The sequence below is a fragment of the Hypanus sabinus genome, chromosome 6 (assembly GCF_030144855.1).
Source record: "Hypanus sabinus isolate sHypSab1 chromosome 6, sHypSab1.hap1, whole genome shotgun sequence".
Classification (NCBI taxonomy): Eukaryota; Metazoa; Chordata; class Chondrichthyes; order Myliobatiformes; family Dasyatidae; genus Hypanus; species Hypanus sabinus.
The window spans coordinates 4,097,496-4,115,359 of NC_082711.1; the positions used below are offsets into that span (position 1 = coordinate 4,097,496).

General features: G+C 48.2%; 1 protein-coding gene across 5 annotated transcripts in view; it reads right to left on the reverse strand.

The window, feature by feature from the left end:
• The window catches only part of LOC132395250 (alanine aminotransferase 2-like), a 115,887-nt gene that overhangs the window by 85,218 nt on the left and 12,805 nt on the right, over nucleotides 1-17,864 (reverse strand). For 2 of the 5 annotated variants that reach the window (XM_059971571.1, XM_059971572.1), the window contains exon 2: nucleotides 7,308-7,397. The exons of 1 other annotated variant lie outside the window; for it this stretch is intronic. In XM_059971571.1, coding sequence (XP_059827554.1) covers nucleotides 7,308-7,397 — 90 coding nt within the window. Of the gene's footprint in view, nucleotides 1-7,307; nucleotides 7,401-17,864 lie in introns of all 5 variants that reach the window. 2 more of the 5 variants (XM_059971574.1, XM_059971570.1) reach the window with 1 other exon arrangement.

Here is a 17,864-nt window from a genome sequence, read left to right on the forward strand (position 1 = left end):
TGAGGGCAGCTCGTTCCACACTCTCCCCACCCTCTGAGTGAAGCTCGTTGCGCACTCTCACCCTCTGAGTGAAGCTCGTTCCACACTCTCCCCACCCTCTGAGAGCAGCTCGTTCCGCACTCTCACCCTCTGAGTGAAGCTCGTTCCACACTCACCCCAACCTCTGAGGGCAGCTCGTTCCACACTCTCCCCACCCTCTGAGTGAAGCTCGTTCCACACTCTCACCCTCTGAGGGCAGCTCGTTCCACACTCTCCCCACCCTCTGAGTGAAGCTCGTTCCACACACTCCCCACCCTCTGAGGGCAGCTCGTTCCACACTCTCACCCTCTGTGGGCAGCTCGTTCCACACTCTCCCCACCCTCTGAGTAAAGCTCGTTCCACACACTCACCCTCTGAGTGAAGCTCATTCCACACTCTCCCCACCCTCTGAGGGCAGCTCGTTCCACACTCTCCCCACCCTCAGAGTGAAGCTCATTCCACACTCTCCCCACCCTCTGAGGGCAGCTCGTTCCACACTCTCCCCACCCTCTGACGGCAGCTCGTTCCACACTCTCCCCACCCTCTGAGTGAAGCTCGTTCCACACTCTCCCCACCCTCTGACGGCAACTCGTTCCACACTCTCACCCTTTGAGTGAAGCTCGTTCCACACTCTCCCCACCCTCTGAGTGAAGCTCGTTCCACACACTCACCCTCTGAGGGCAGCTCGTTCCACACTCTCCCCACCCTCTGAGGGCAGCTCGTTCCACACTCTCCCCACCCTCTGAGGGCAGCTCATTCCACACTCTCACTCTCTGAGTGAAGCTCGTTCCACACTCTCCCCACCCTCTGAGGGCAGCTCGTTCCACACTCACCCCACCCTCTGAGTGAAGCTCGTTCCACACTCTCCCCACCCTCTGAGGGCAGCTCGTTCTACACTCTCACCCTCTGAGGGCAGCTCGTTCCACACTCTCCCCACCCTCTGAGGGCAGCTCGTTCCACACTCTCACCCTCTGAGGGCAGCTCGTTCCACACTCTCACCCTCTGAGGGCAGCTCGTTCCACACTCTCCCCACCCTCTGAGGGCAGCTCGTTCCACACTCTCACCCTCTGAGTGAAGCTCATTCCACACTCTCCCCACCCTCTGAGTGAAGCTCGTTCCACACTCTCCCCACCCTCTGAGTGAAGCTCGTTCCACGCTCTCCCCACCCTCTGAGTGAAGCTCGTTCTACACTCTCACCCTCTGAGTGAAGTTCGTTCCACACTCTCCCCACCCTCTGAGTGAAGCTCGTTCTACACTCTCACCCTCTGAGTGAAGCTCGTTCCACACTCTCCCCACCCTCTGAGTGAAGCTCGTTCCACACACTCCCCACCCTCTGAGTGAAGCTCGTTCCACACACTCCCCACCCTCTGAGTGAAGCTCGTTCCGCACACTCCCCACCCTCTGAGTGAAGCTCGTTCCACACTCTCCCCACCCTCTGACGGCAGCTCGTTCCACACTCTCACCCTCTGAGTGAAGCTCGTTCCACACTCTCCCCACCATCTGAGGGCAGCTCGTTCCACACTCTCCCCACCCTCTGAGGGCAGCTCGTTCCACACTCTCCCCACCCTCTGAGGGCAGCTCGTTCCACACTCTCCCCACCCTCTGAGGGCAGCTCGTTCCACACTCTCACCCTCGGAGGGCAGCTCGTTCCACACTCTCACCCTCTGAGGGCAGCTCGTTCCACACTCTCCCCACCCTCTGAGGGCAGCTCGTTCCACACTCTCACCCTCTGAGGGCAGCTCGTTCCACACTCTCACCCTCTGAGGGCAGCTCGTTCCACACTCTCACCACCCCCTGAGGGCAGCTCGTTCCACACTCTCCCCACCCTCTGAGTGAAGCTCGTTCCACAATCTCCCCACCCTCTGAGTGAAGCTCGTTCCACACTCTCCCCACACTCTGAGTGAAGCTCGTTCCACACTCTCCCCACCCTCTGAGTGAAGCTCGTTCCACAGTCTCACCTTCTGAGTGAAGCTCGTTCCACACTCTCCCCACCCTCTGAGGGCAGCTCGTTCCACAGTCTCACCCTCTGAGTGAAGCTCGTTCCACACTCTCCCCACCCTCTGAGTGAAGCTCGTTCCACACACTCACCCTCTGAGTGAAGCTCGTTCCACACTCTCCCCACCCTCTGAGGGCAGCTCGTTCCACACTCTCCCCACCCTCTGAGTGAAGCTCGTTCCACACTCTCCCCACCCTCAGAGGGCAGCTCGTTCCACACTCTCACCGTCTGAGTGAAGCTCGTTCCACACTCTCACCCTCTGAGGGCAGCTCGTTCCACACTCTCCCCACCCTCTGAGTGAAGCTCGTTCCACACTCTCACCCTCTGAGGGCAGCTCGTTCCACACTCTCCCCACCCTCTGAGTGAAGCTCGTTCCACACTCTCCCCACCCTCTGAGGGCAGCTCGTTCCACACTCTCACCCTCTGAGGGCAGCTCGTTCCACACTCTCCCCACCCTCTGAGGGCAGCTCGTTCCACACTCTCCCCACCCTCTGAGTGAAGCTCGTTCCACACTCTCCCCACCCTCTGAGGGCAGCTCGTTCCACACTCTCACCCTCTGAGGGCAGCTCGTTCCACACTCTCCCCACCCTCTGAGGGCAGCTCGTTCCACACTCTCCCCACCCCCTGAGGGCAGCTCGTTCCACACTCTCACTCTCTGAGTGAAGCTCGTTCCACACTCTCCCCACCCTCTGAGGGCAGCTCGTTCCACACTCTCGCCCTCTGAGTGAAGCTCGTTCCACACTCTCCCCACCCTCTGAGGGCAGCTCGTTCCACACTCTCACCCCACACTCTCCCCAACCTCTGAGGGCAGCTCGTTCCACACTCTCCCCACCCTCTGAGGGCAGCTCGTTCCACACTCTCACCCTCTGAGTGAAGCTCGTTCCACACTCTCCCCACCCTCTGAGGGCAGCTCGTTCCACACTCTCCCCGCCCTCTGAGTGAAGCTCGTTCCACACTCTCCCCAACCTCTGAGTGAAGCTCGTTCCACACTCTCCCCAACCTCTGAGGGCAGCTCGTTCCACACTCTCACCCTCTGAGGGCAGCTCGTTCCACACTCTCCCCACCCTCTGAGGGCAGCTCGTTCCACACTCTCCCCACCCTCTGAGTGAAGCTCGTTCCACACTCTCCCCACCCTCTGAGCGCAGCTCGTTCCACACTCTCACCCTCTGTGGGCAGCTCGTTCCACACTCTCCAAACCCTCTGAGGGCAGCTCGTTCCACACTCTCCCCACCCTCTGAGTGAAGATCGTTCCACACTCTCCCCAACCTCTGAGTGAAGCTCGTTCCACACTCTCCCCAACCTCTGAGGGCAGCTCGTTCCACACTCTCACCCTCTGAGGGCAGCTCGTTCCACACTCTCCCCACCCTCTGAGGGAAGCTCGTTCCACACTCTCACCCTCTGAGGGCAGCTCGTTCCACACTCTCACCCTCTGAGGGCAGCTCGTTCCACACTCTCCCCACCCTCTGAGCGCAGCTCGTTCCACACTCTCACCCTCTGAGTGAAGCTCGTTCCACACTCTCCCCACCCTCTGAGTGAAGCTCGTTCCACACTCTCACCCTCTGAGGGCAGCTCGTTCCACACTCTCCCCGCCCTCTGAGTGAAGCTCGTTCCACACTCTCACCACCCTCTGAGGGCAGCTCGTTCCACACTCTCACCCTCTGAGGGCAGCTTGTTCCACACTCTCCCCACCCTCTGAGTGAAGCTCGTTCCACACTCTCCCCACCCTCTGAGTGAAGCTCGTTCCACACTCTCCCCACCCTCTGAGTGAAGCTCGTTCCACACTCTCACCCTCTGAGTGAAGCTCATTCCACACTCTCCCCACCCTCTGAGTGAAGCTCGTTCCACACTCTCCCCACCCTCTGAGTGAAGCTCGTTCTACACTCTCACCCTCTGAGGGCAGCTCGTTCCACACTCTCCCCACCCTCTCAGGGCAGCTTGTTCCACACTCTCCCCACCCTCTGAGGGCAGCTCGTTCCACACTCTCCCCACCCTCTGAGGGCAGCTCGTTCCACACTCTCACCACCCTCTGAGTGAAGCTCGTTCCACGCTCTCCCCACCCTCTGAGTGAAGCTCGTTCCACACTCTCCCCACCCTCTGAGGGCAGCTCATTCCACACTCTCCCCACCCTCTGAGTGAAGCTCGTTCCACAGTCTCCCCACCCTCTGAGTGAAGCTCGTTCTACACTCTCCCCACCCTCTGTGCGAAGCTCGTTCCACACTCTCCCCACCCTCTGTGCGAAGCTCGTTCCACACTCTCCGCACCCTCTGAGGGCAGCTCGTTCCACACTCTCCCCACCCTCTGAGGAAAGAAGGTTCCCCTCATTTCCCCCTTAAACTTTTCACCTTTCGCCCTTAACTCATGACTTCTGGTAGTAGTCCCACCTAACCCTAGTGGGAAAAGCCCGTTTGAATTTACCCTCTCTATGCCCCTCAGAGTTCTGTATCCCTCTATCAAATCTCCTCGCAGTCTTCTCTGTTGTAAGGAATAAAGTCCGAACCTATTCAACGTTTCCTTATGACTCGGGCTCTCCAGGCCCAGCAACAACTCTGTACTTTGTCAACATTATTTATGAAACCCCCTTTTACTGGACATCTCTGGAAATGCCCCTCACTAACAGCGACTGGACTCGCGGTGAGAAACCCACCTTCCTCCGGTTTCATAAGTCTAGGAGGTTAATGACTTTGGTCCCGCCAAATCAGTGAGGTTGGCATGTGTTGTACACCCAAACCCCGGTTTGTGTGAATGCTAAGTGATTTACTGTCCTCTGCAATCACCTGTCACCAAGACAAAACAGATCGTGCACTGCATACAAGCAGATGTCTGTTTAAGAATGTTAACGTAAGCAAACGGTTATTAAAGGATAGAACGAAAAACACAAGAAGGACCCATTATACTGAAACAGTCACATGTGCACGGTGGAACTCAGACTTTGGGCTTGTCTGTAACTTACACGCAGTACCCTCGGTCCACTTTTCGAAGGTTGCTTAAGATCCATGAGAGGATTGGTTCTTCCTCCACCTCGTGCAACAGAGACAGCATCCTCCACCACCTTCCCTCCCGTCTTCTCCCAGCTCCCTCCAACAAACACGTTCTCTAGAACCTTCTCCCAATTCTACCATACTGGTTGGGTGACACCACATTCGTAAGTAGAACAACAAGTCCTTTACCTCACCTCAAACTCAAACAAGCTGAAAGCAGAACAGACGACTCTTACACAACTGCAAGAATGAAACATAGCAGTAAAAATCTTAACCAGGACCTTCATTATTTATGAAGAGTCCTCATGCTGGACTCCCAGGGGGTTAATTCACAGCTTGAGTCTGTGGTAAAGAAGGGAGGTGTAATGCTGGCATTTATTTCAAGGGGAATAGAATATAAAAACAAGGAGATAATGCTGAGCCTTTTAAAGACACTAGTTAGGCTGCACTTGGAGTATCGTCAACAGTTTTGAGCCCAATATCTCAGAAAGGATGTGTTGTCATTGGAGAGAATCCAGAGGAGGTTCTCAAGGATGATTCTGGAAATGAAGGGGTTAACATACGAAGAGGGTTTGGCAGCTTTGGGCCTGTACTCACTGGAATTTAGAAGAATGCGGGGGATCTCATTGAAACCTACCGAATGTTGAAAGGACTTGATGGGGTGGATGTGGAGAGGATGTTTCCTGTGATGGGGTATCCAGAACAGCCTCAAAGTTGAGCGGTGACCTTTGAGAACAGAAGTAATGAGGAATTTTTTTAGCCAGAGAGTAGTGAATCTGTGGAATGTCTGCCACAGACTGCAGTGGAGACCCAGACCATGGGTATATTTAAGGTGGAAGTTGATAGTTTCCTGATCAGCCAGGGCATCAAAGCATATGTTGAGAAGGCAGGTATATGGAGTTGAGTGGGATCTGGGATCAGCCTTGATGGAATGGTGGAGAAGACTTGATGGGCTGAATGGCCTAATTCTGCTCCTATGCCTTATGGGCTTTCCTGTAGGTAGGTGACCAAAACTACACAATGCTCCAAATTAGGCCTCACCAATGCCTTATACAACTCCAACACAACATCCCATCTCCTGCACTCAATACAGAATTCTGCATTCTGTTATTTTACCTTGTTCTACCTCAATGCACTGTGTAATGATCTGATCTTATGAGCAGTTTGCAAGACAAGATTTTCACTGCCCCTCAGTACACGTGATAATAATAAACCAATTCCGATAAGGTAGCTAGTGTGCTCAAGATTCCGTCTTCCTCTACCAGGGAACCAATCTGATAACAGCAGAGTAGATGCTGTCCTTGGTGCTGGTGGTACTTGCTTCTGTAACCTGTCTGATGGGAGAGGGGGAGAAGAGAGAGGCAAGGGCACCAGTGTTGTGAACAGCAATATTTCCAATCCCTCTCAGTGGCAAGAGGGAGAGCAGAGCTGGTGGGCTCCCCTATCACCAACACTACCCCTACTCCCTCCACGCCTCTTCCCTGACGACATTCACAAGACTGATCCCAGGGCTCCCCTATCACCAACACTACCCCTACTCCCTCCACGCCTCTTCCCTGACGACATTCACAAGACTGATCCCAGGGGTCCCCTATCACCAACACTACCCCTGCTCCCTCCACGCCTCTTCCCTGACGACATTCACAAGACTGATCCCAGGGGTCCCCTATCACCAACACTACCCCTACTCCCTCCACGCCTCTTCCCTGACGACATTCACAAGACTGATCCCAGGGCTCCCCTATCACCAACACTACCCCTACTCCCTCCACGCCTCTTCCCTGACGACATTCACAAGACTGATCCCAGGAATGAAAGGGTTAACCTGTGAGGAGCTTTTGATGGCTCTGGGGCTGGACTTGCTGGTGTATAGAAAAATAAGTGGAGATCTCGTTGAAACCTATCAAATGTTGAAAGGCCGAGGCAGGGTCAATGTTGGGAGGACCTTTCCAACAATGGAGGAGTCTAGGACCAGAGGGCATGACTCAGATTAGAGGGGTGGTCCCTTTAGAACAGAGATGAGGAGGACTTTCTTTAGCCAGATGGTGGTGAGTCTGTGGAATTCATTGCCACAGGTGGCTGTGGAGGCCCGGTCATTGGGTATATTTAAACTGGAGGTAGATAGGGTGGTGGGGAGAAGGCAGGAGAATGGGGCTGAGATGGATGATAAATCCTTCCCCTCCCTCACTTCTGGTGAGGGGTCTTTGACCTGAAACCTTGATTGCTCCTCTCTCCATACACCACCCCCCTCCCCGACCCTGCCCAGTCAGCTCAGATCTCTGCTGTCTCCCCATAGTGAAGGGCATGAGGCTTACCTGTCGGAGGAAGGTGATGGGCTTCTGCCCCATGGCCTGCACGTCTCCAGTGTGGAGTTCTAGCACCTCAGCAAAGGGCATCTTCAGACCCTGCTGAGCAACAGTGTGTTAGAGACCAATCAGCCCAGCAAGCCCCTGCTACCCCTGCGACCACCTGACAGGCAGAGTGTTTGCAGGCCAGTCGCTAGTGAGTTAACACAGTCCATCACTCCCGCGATCAATGACCAGAGGGTCAGTGTGGCTTGGGGGATGTGTGGTTGGCCATTTGGCCACTCAGCAGCTCTGCTGTTCTGTAACTATTGCTGCTCCAGGCTTGGATACAGCACCTTCACCACAGACATCAAATACCGAACAGCAAACACGGAACATAAAACATAGAACATTGAATAGAGAACATTAAACATAAACCATCAAATACTGAACATCCAACACAGAACTTTAAATAAAGAAATCAAACCCAAAACATAAATCATAGAACAGCAAACACAGAACATAAAACATAAATAATTGAACACAGAACATTAAACATAAACCATCAAATACCGAACATAGAACCCGGAACATAAAACATAGAACATCGAACACAGAACATTAAACATAAAACATCAAATACCAAACATTAAACATAAACCATCAAATACCGAACATCAAACACAGAACATTAAACATAAAACATCAAATATTGAACATCCAACACAGAACTTTAAATAAAGAAATCAAACCCAGAACATAAATCATAGAACATCAAACACAGAACATAAAACATAGAACATTAAACATAAACCATCAAATACCGAACATCAAACACAGAACATTAAACATAAACCATCAAATATTGAACATCAAACACAGTGCATTAAACATAGGGCCTCAAACATAACTCATCGAACATGAAACAGAACAATGAACATAGAATGTTGAACACAGAACCTCAAATGTGGAACATAGAACAGTTTGACGCAGGACCAGTCCCTTCTGCCCGCAGTATTATATTGAGTTAGCAATCAAATACTCAACTGTACTAAACCCTCTGCCTACACAACATCTCTATCCCTCAATTCTCCACACATTCAGGCAGCAATTAAACGGCACAGCACCCCATGCCCTTTGTACTTCCCCTTCTCACGTTCAATGCATGCAAGTCGAATTCAAGTTTACCTTTGTTCAATTGTACAGATGTATACGACTGAGTGAAACATCGTTCCACCGGACCGAGATGCACCACATAGTACTGTACACATAACGCATAGGCAATGCAGGAAGTAATACTACCACAAATAAAATATATTCCCGAAAATTGACATTTAATACCAGAGTTATTGGCATGTCTCTCACGTTGGACGGTTCCACCCTGGCAAAAAGGATACCAGCTGTCAACACGGCCCAAAGTATTCACTGACTCCATCTCCAATACCCTCTGCCGATGAGAACTGAGGGAGGAGCTTGAGGAGGAGATCCCTCTGCCGATGAGAACTGAGGGAGGAGCTCGAGGAGATCCCTCTGCCGATGAGAACTGAGGGAGGAGCTCGAGGAGGAGATCCCGCTGCCGATGAGAACTGAGGGAGGAACTCGAGGAGGAGATCCCTCTGCCGATGAGAGCTGATGGAGGAGCTTGAGATCCCTCTGCCAATGAGAACTGAGGGAGGAGCTCGAGGAGATCCCTCTGCCGATGAGAATTGAGGGAGCTCGAGGAGGAGATCCCTCTGCCGATGAGAGCTGATGGAGGAGCTTGAGGAGATCCCTCTGCCAATGAGAACTGAGGGAGGAGCTCGAGGAGATCCCTCTGCCGATGAGAATTGAGGGAGCTCGAGGAGGAGATCCCTCTGTCGATGAGAACTGAGGGAGATCCCTCTGCCGATGAGAGCTGAGGGAGATCCCTCTGCCGATGAGAGCTGAGGGAGGGACTCAAGGACTAGAGAAAATAAGCTGAGGAGTAGATTTGAAGGGTGAGGGGGGAAGTGAGAGAGAAGTGCCAGGCGATTGGTGAGACCAGGAGGGTGAGGGATGAGGTAAAGAGCTGGGAAGTTGATTGGATGAAGAAAAAGGGGGAAGGAGACAAGAGGAATACAACCAAATATCAGGTGTTTTTCCTCCAACCCGAGTGTGGCCTTATCACAACAGTGGAGGTGATCAGGGATGGACATATCGGAATGGTAATGGGATGTGGAATTAAAATAGGTGGCTACTGGGAGATCCCGCTTGTTATGACACCACCTCCAACGGGATCCCACAGCCGAGCACATCTTCCCCTCACCCCCACCCCCAACTTTTTCCTTTCCGCAGGGATCGTTCCCTACGCAACTCCCTTGTCCATTCGTCCCTCCCCACTGATCTGTCCTAGCACTTATCCTTGCAAGCAGATCAAGTGCTATACCTGCCCCTACACCTCCTCGGTCACTACCATCCAGAGCCCTAAACAGTCCTTCCGGGTGAGGTGACACTTCACCTGTGAACCTGTTGGGTCATTTACCGTGTCCGGTGATCCCAGCGTGGCCTCCTGTATATCAGGGAGACCTGACATGGATTGGGAGACTGCTTTGACAAGCACCTATGGTCCGTCCGCCAGAGCAAGCGAGATCTCCCAGTGGTGATGCATTTTAATTCCACTGGCATGAACATCAATTTCTCAAGCCTCCGGTAATGTCCCCAACACCCCTCTTCCCTTCTCCATTTCCCATCCCCTTTTCTCTCTCTCACCTCATCTCCTTGTCTGCCCATCGCCTCCCTCTGGTGCTCCTCCCCCCCCCCCCCATTTCTTTCTTCCATGGCCTTCTGTCTCTTTCAGTAATCAACTTGCTGGCTCTTTACTTCATCCCTCCCCCTCCACCTGTCACCTGGTGTTTCTCTCTCCCTTTCCCCCACCTGAATCTACTAAGCCTTTTCTTCACCAGTCGTGCTAAAGGGTCTCGGCCGGAAACATCGACTGTACTTCTGTCCATCGACGCTGCCTGGCCTGCTGAGCTCCTCCAGTGTTTTGTGTCTGTTGCCTTGGTATGATAAGAGGAACTCTTGACCTCACAGTCTACTTTTGTTATGATCTGCACCTTATTACCTGTCTAACTGCACATTCTCTGTAACTTGCACTTTGTTCTGCATTTTGTTAATGGTTTACCTTGTTCAGCCTCAGTGACCTGTTGCAATGAGATGCTATGCATGAACAGTCTGTACAAGAGGTTTTCACTGGCCCTCAGTGAAGCTACATGCCAATGACAAACCAGTCTACTGAAGAAAACGCCTTCCTGCATTGTACTACCATACCGACTTCAGTCTTCCACCCAGGGGTGCCACAGACCATAGGACATAGGAGCAGAATTAGGCCATTCGGCCCATCGTCTGCTCTACCATTCCATCATGGCTGATCTATTATCCCTCTCAATGCCATTCTCTTGCTGTCTTCCCATAACCTTTGACACCATTACTAATCAAAAGCCTACCAACCTCTGATATATTGACTTGGCAAAAAATTTCCACAGATTCACCACCCTCTGGCTAAAGAAATACCTCCTCATCTCTGTTCTAAAAGGACATCCTTCTATTCTGAGGCTGTGCCCTCTGGTCCAAGACTCCCACCACCCTCTAGCTGAGGAAGTGGGAGAGGTGGGTATAATTACAATATTTAAAAGTCATTTGGACAGGGAAGGTTTAGAGAGACATGGGCCAAATTTGGTCAAATGGGACTAGCTTAGATGGGTGGTTAGCAGGGATGAGTTGGGCCAAATGGCCTGTTTACCATACTCCATGCGAGGAAGGCAGGAGCAGTCACTGGGATCTCCCCTGGAACTATGCCTGACCTATCTCTCTCTTATATTAAAGCACAGATTGATAGATTAGGCAAGGCCTCAAAGATTCCAGGGAGAAGGCAGGAGAATGGGGCTGAGAGGATAATAATTCAGCCATAATGGAATGGTGGAGCAGACTAATTCTGCTCCTTCATCGTATGATCTTCCCACCACAGTGGAGGACTTTACCTTTCACTGGTTATATTCCATCAGTCAGACTTTGACTCGCCCGCGTACCCTTTCCATGTCCTTCCTCACCCTCATGTCTATCACACAACACGCTTAACTGGCTGCCACGACTCTCGAGAGACTGCAGGGGCTGGATCCCGGAGCGAAACAGCATCTCCTTCCCGATAAATGCTGCTGAAACCCCACTCCCCACTCACAAAACCTCCATTCTTTGTGAGTCTCGCATTCACTGCTTACACTCCCCAGTTGCCCAGGAGGGGACAGCTGGGTTAGTTTTCACAGAGACATAGGATATTAGGACACTACAGCACAGAAACACGCCCTTTGGCCCATCTAGTCTGTGCCAAACTACTCACCCTGATAGTCCCATGGACCTGCACCCGGGCCAAAGCTCTCTTTTCCCTCCATCCATTTACCTGTCCTAATTTATCTGAAATGTTGAAATCGAACCCACATCCAGCAGCTCATTCTGTGCTCTCACCACCCTCTGAGTGAAGAAGTTCCCCCATAGGTAAACATTTCACCTTTCACCCTTAACCCTACAACCTGTAGTTGTATTCTCAGTGGAAAAAAGCCTGCATTAACCCCCATCTCTACTTCTCATAACTTTGTGTAGTAGTGGGCAGCCATCGATCCCAGGGGTCATGGGTTTGTGCCTCTGGTGGGCGGTGTTCTCCCCAGGGCACAAGCCTGGCTGGGAAGATTTGAAGAACTGGCTGTTGCCCATGCAGCAGGTTCCCCCTCTCCACATCACTGATGTAGTCCAAGGCAAGGGCAAGCGCCGATACAGCTTGACACCAGTGTTGTCACAAAGGTTGCCAGAGTGAAGATGTAAACAACATCAAACTGCCTTAGGGACCCCGGCTCCGGATTTCTTCCTCGGGGTTTACTCCCGAAGCCTTTCCCATGGGTGGGTATGGCCGCAAGGCAGCGGGGGTTTAAAATCAGTGTTTTCCTTCTCCTAGGCGGGTTGCTGTCCCCACCTGCCCGAAGCAACTGATGTTAAAGTGCCAGTGGTCCACCTTTGCCCCTTCTCTTGTCGGTAGAAACAGTTCCACCAGGGCCAGTAGCCAAGCCACACGTGAAGGCCAAGAGTTGGACTTGGTTGTCAGAGGCTGTTAGAGTCGCACACCATTTGGAGCACTTTATAGTGGGAGCTTATCCCCACTACCACCCCGGCTATGACAACTTAGGAACCAGAATTTTGTATAGCTCTATCAAATCTTCTACATTGCAAGGAATGAAGTCCTAATCTGTTGTGCCTAAACGACTTCATGGAGGAAAGCTGGCTGCAAGGTGACATGATAGAGATATACAATATTATGAGAGTGACAGTGTCTGGGATGTGGATCCAAAACTAGAAGACAGGTTCAAGGTGAGAAGGAGGAGGGTTAAAGGGGATCTGAGGAGTAAAGACTGGAGTCTAGACTGAGCTGCCAGAGGCAGAGACAGTGACAACATTGAAGAGGCACCTGATCAGGGTATAGAACAGGGTTCCCAACCTTTTCTGTGCCATGGACCAATACCATTAAGCAAGGGCTCCATCAGCCCTAGATTGGGAGCCCCTGTGATAGAGGGGCAAATGGGGTTGGTGTAGATAGGTATGTGGTGGACTGACGGGCCTGTTTCTATCCTGAACAGCTTACAACTTAGACTGGTTGCCTTGTCTCCACTAAGTAACAAATGGCCCCTTCAGTGACACCATTCAACCCATCAATCCTGATCTGCCCTGCCATCACAGCACAGCAGCACAGTATTCCGTGTTACACTCTCACGGTGCCGGTGATGAGGATTCTGTCCCCGTCAGCCCGCACAGAGTTTGTATGTTCTCCCTGTGACCACATGGGTTTCCTCCCACAGTCCAGTCGGGAGGCGAATTGGTCACTGGGCTGTAAGTGGGCTTGCTACCATGCTGAATTGATAAATAAAGTAACAGAATGCAGGATTGTGGGCCAGAGCAGGGCAAAGTTTACGGGCTGCCTCCAGCACATCCTCGGGCACTGCTGGTTGTTGACACAAGTGACACTTTTCACCAAATGTTTCGATGTTTCATTGTACATGTGACAAATAAAGATAATCTTAATCTGGCTTCCGGTGACATCATCGTCAAGAATGGCAGCTTAAGTCACTAGCTCCTCCGGAAAAACGCATATTAAGCCCCGTTAACCCATCAAATATAGTATTTGTCAACAGTATTTAAACTGAAAAAAATGGGAAAAAAGAATGGAAATAAAAAAGTGACCCTGCGGAGCCTGCGGCCGAGAGGAGTGCAGCGAGCGGCTCTCCTACCCGACCGTGTGGTAGCCAGGTGGTCGCTGGGCCTCGTTCAGGCAAAGCAGCGAATATGATCGAAATTCTGAAAGAAATAATGGAGGTCCAGAAAGATATAAAGCAGCAGCTCCATGATATTAAGTCAGAGCTCGCCAGCGTCAATCAAAAAATAGCGGTGGCAGAGACTCGAATTGAGAAGGTGGAAGATCGGTTCAAAACGTGGAACGGATACTGAGTAAGACAATAAAAATATTAAATCACCAAGAAGGTAAACTGCTTGACCTGGAGGGAAGATCACGGCGGAAAAATATAAGAATCCACAACGTTCCCGAAGGAGTGGAGGGCTCGTCTATGACGGAGTTTGTCGGAAAGTTTATTATATATATGCGTATGTATGTAATATATATATCTGTGTGTGTGTGTATAGGAGGAGTACACAGGGAAATCTTTTCTGTGTAATGGATTTGTTCACTGACTTTTATGAATACTGCAATAGAGGCCCTCAGCTCACAAGTAGGAGGGGTTATCCCCCACAGCTAGACATTTCCTCTAGCTCAATGCAGGGTCATCTACTAGAGACCTCAGCCTTGGAATCACACGTTCGTGGCCATTTTTGTTATTATTTGCGTTTCTTGGTTCTTATTTGTTCAGGGAGTAGATCGATTAAGTTTTATTCTAATTTCAATGGTACACTGACAGATAAATACAGATGGCTAAGGACAAGGTAAAATTCATTTCTTTTAATGTCAATGGGCTATTAAATCCAATCAAACATAATAGAATTTTATCCAAAATGAAAAAATAACAAGCCCATGTAGTATATTTACAGGAAACTCATTTAAGTGATAATGAGCATAGAAACTAAAGAGAATGGGCTTCACTAATCTGTTTTTCTCCTCATAGAAAACAGGACATGGGAGAGGAGTTGCTATTCTTATCTCAAGTAAGCTAAATTTTGAAAAAGTATTCAAAATGGGAGATAAAGAGGGCAGATATATTCTGGTAAGGGGGAATATAGACGGAAATTCAGTTACTCTATTGAATATATACGCACCCCCGGGAAGTGATATTAGTTTCTTTCAGAAAATTACTGATATTATGGAAACGGAAACAGAACGTCTCCTGATATGTGGGGGAGACTTAAATTTACAATTACAACCAAACAGACTCTTCCAATAGAAAAACCTATGAAACAAAATCGTTACATAAGAAAGTTAATACACTTTTTGAGGATGTTGGTTTAATTGATATATGGAGGGACCTTTTCCCTGACAGAGGGGATTACACTCATTATTCTGCTCCCCATTCTGTATATACAAGAATAGACTATTTCATAACATTTGGAAAAGACAAAGACAAAATAAACACCTATCTGTTGATTTTGACCTACAACCAAAGGATACTATTTGGAAACTAAATTCAAGTCTACTCGATGATCCATACTTTAAGGAACAAATTAAAAAAGAAATTGGTCTCTGCTTAGAATTTAATGATAATGGAGAGGTTTCACCTCCCATTTTATGGGATACTCTGAAGGTGGTCTTAAGAGGGAAAATTATAGCGATATCTTCATATAAGAAAAAAATAAGGAATATAGCATTAGAGGAATTACAAAATAGGCTGAAGGAACTAGAGAAAAAACACAAATTGAATTTGGCACAGGATACATTAGGGGAAATTAAAACAATTAGGAATGAAATAAATAATTGGGCTACGCAAGAAATCAGGAAAAACTTAATGTTTCTGAAACAGAGACATTATGAAAGTGGATCAAAATCTATGAAAATACTGGTGTGGAAACCGAAAAAAAAGATAGCAGAAAATACAATTCATAGAATTAGGGACCCAAGAACGAAAATGATAAAAAAAAAGCTAAGTGAAATTCAAGAAGCTTTCGAAGTGTTTTACAAAACGTTATATTCCAAAGTTCCAGGGGGAAGCATACCCCAAATTGACACCTTCCTGAATTCTCTAGAGTTACCCACTTTAAGCGAGGAACAAAATAGAACAATGACTGCTGACATAACTGAAGTTGAATTAAAAGCTGCAATTAGTAGGCTTAAATTAAGCAAGTCACCAGGATCAGATCAGGTATATGGCAGAGTGGGACAAAGAATTTAAAAATGAGTTAATTCCTGTTTTACTCCCCACACTGAACTGGGCTCTAAAAAGGGCACAAATGCCACCCAGTTGGAAGGAAGCAATAATCTCAGCTATACCGAAAGAAGGCAAGGATAAAACGAATGCGGGTCATTTAGACCAATATCCATTCTTAATGTAGATTATAGATTATTTACCTCCATCATGGCCAAACAATTAGAGGAGTTTCTACCCACACTGATACGTAACGATCAGACAGGTTTTATATGACAACGCCAGACTCATGACAATATACGAAGGACACTTCACATTATGGATCATATACAAAAAAATAAAATTGAAGCAATAGTGATCAGCGTTGACACTGAAAAAACATTTGATTCGGTTAATTGGAATTTTCTTTACAGAGTTTTACATAGATTTGGTTTCCAAGACACAATTATTAAAACTATACAGACACTATATGACAATCCTACTGTTAGGATTAAAATCAATGGATATTTATCAAATAGTCTCACCCTAGAAAGGAGCACGAGACAGGATTGTGCATGGTCACCACTACTCTTCACGCTATATCTGGAACCATTAGCTCAATACATCAGACAAAATGAAGATATCAGGGGAATTACTATTAAAGGGACAGAGCATAAATTGGCTTGTTATGCGGATGACATTTTGATCTATCTAGGGCAACCAACATACTCTTTACCCAAATTGATGCAAACCTTTGAACAATATGGTCAATTATCAGGATACAAGATCAACATAGATAAAACCCAATTACTTTCATATTACTACAGCCCACCAAGAGAAATGGAAAGTAGATGTCCCTGGGCATGGCACACAGAGTCTTTCAAATACTTGGGCATCATTATGCCAAAAGATTTGGCAAAATTATCAGAATGTAATTATCTGCCTTTATATGAAAAATTAAGGAAGATGTGGCAAGATGGAACCTGATTCCTTTTTTCAGTCTCAGTTCAAGGATTGAGTCTATTAAAATGAATATACTGCCCAGACTGTTATATCTCTTTCAGACCCTACCAATAGAGATTAATCAAAATCAATTCAATGAGTGGAACAAGATGCTGTCAAGGTATATTTGGCAGGGTAAAAGGCCTAGAGTTCGTCTCAAAACTTTGCAATTAGCAAAGGAAAAGGGGGGGATGGGGCCTACCTTCTCTTAGAGATTATTATTTTGCAGCACAGTTGAGAGCTGTGATATGTTGGTGCAACCCATCATATGACGCTCAATGGAAAAACATTGAGGAGCGGGTACTTCCCATCCCCATACAAGCAATTTTGGCCGATAACAAACTGCAAAGGTACATAAATAATTTTGATAACCCATGGGTGAAATTGATTCTTAAAATATGGAAAACTACTATAAAAGAATATAATCTAGAGGGAGATATTGCAATTCTTAAATGGTGTGCATATGACTCAGATTTTACACCAAATAAATTGGATGCTAGATTTAAGGACTGGACAGCTAAAGGAATAACAGTTCTTTGCAACACAATGAAAGAAGGAACACTGTTCAGTTTTGAAATGCTTAAAGAGAAACACTTACAAGAAAAACAAGACTTTTATCGGTATTTATGGATGTGACAATATGTTAATAAGACACTTAAAAATGTAACCAAGGCAAGTACATGCTTGATAGAGCTCTTTAGAAAAGCATATAATTCAGATAATGGTAGTAGAATCATTTCAAGCATGTATAAGGGGTTGTCAAATCTTAAAACACATTCGACTTCATACATTAAAACAAAATGGGAGGAGGGAGGGATAATTATATCTGAGGAAGAATGGATGACAATATGGAGGTATCAATGGAAGTGTACCAGTTCACAGAAATGGAGGGAGTTCAGATGGAAAAACTTGATAAGATATTTTATTACACCCTCTCAGAAATCCCATTATGATAGTAACCTCCCTGTTTGCTAGAGAAATTGTGGAAATCAAAATGCAAACTATTTTCATATTTTTTGGGACTGCCCTGTTATCAAAGACTATTGGAGGGGGATACACAATGCCCTACAAGACATCTTTAAATGTGAAATACCCTTAGAGAGTAAGACCATATATTTTGGATGTATACCTCAAGAATGGTTGAAAAGAGATAAATATTTAATGAATACACTGTTGGTGGCTGGTAAAAAGACTCTTACTAGGAAATGGTTATCATAGGAGAGCCCAACTTTAAATACATGGA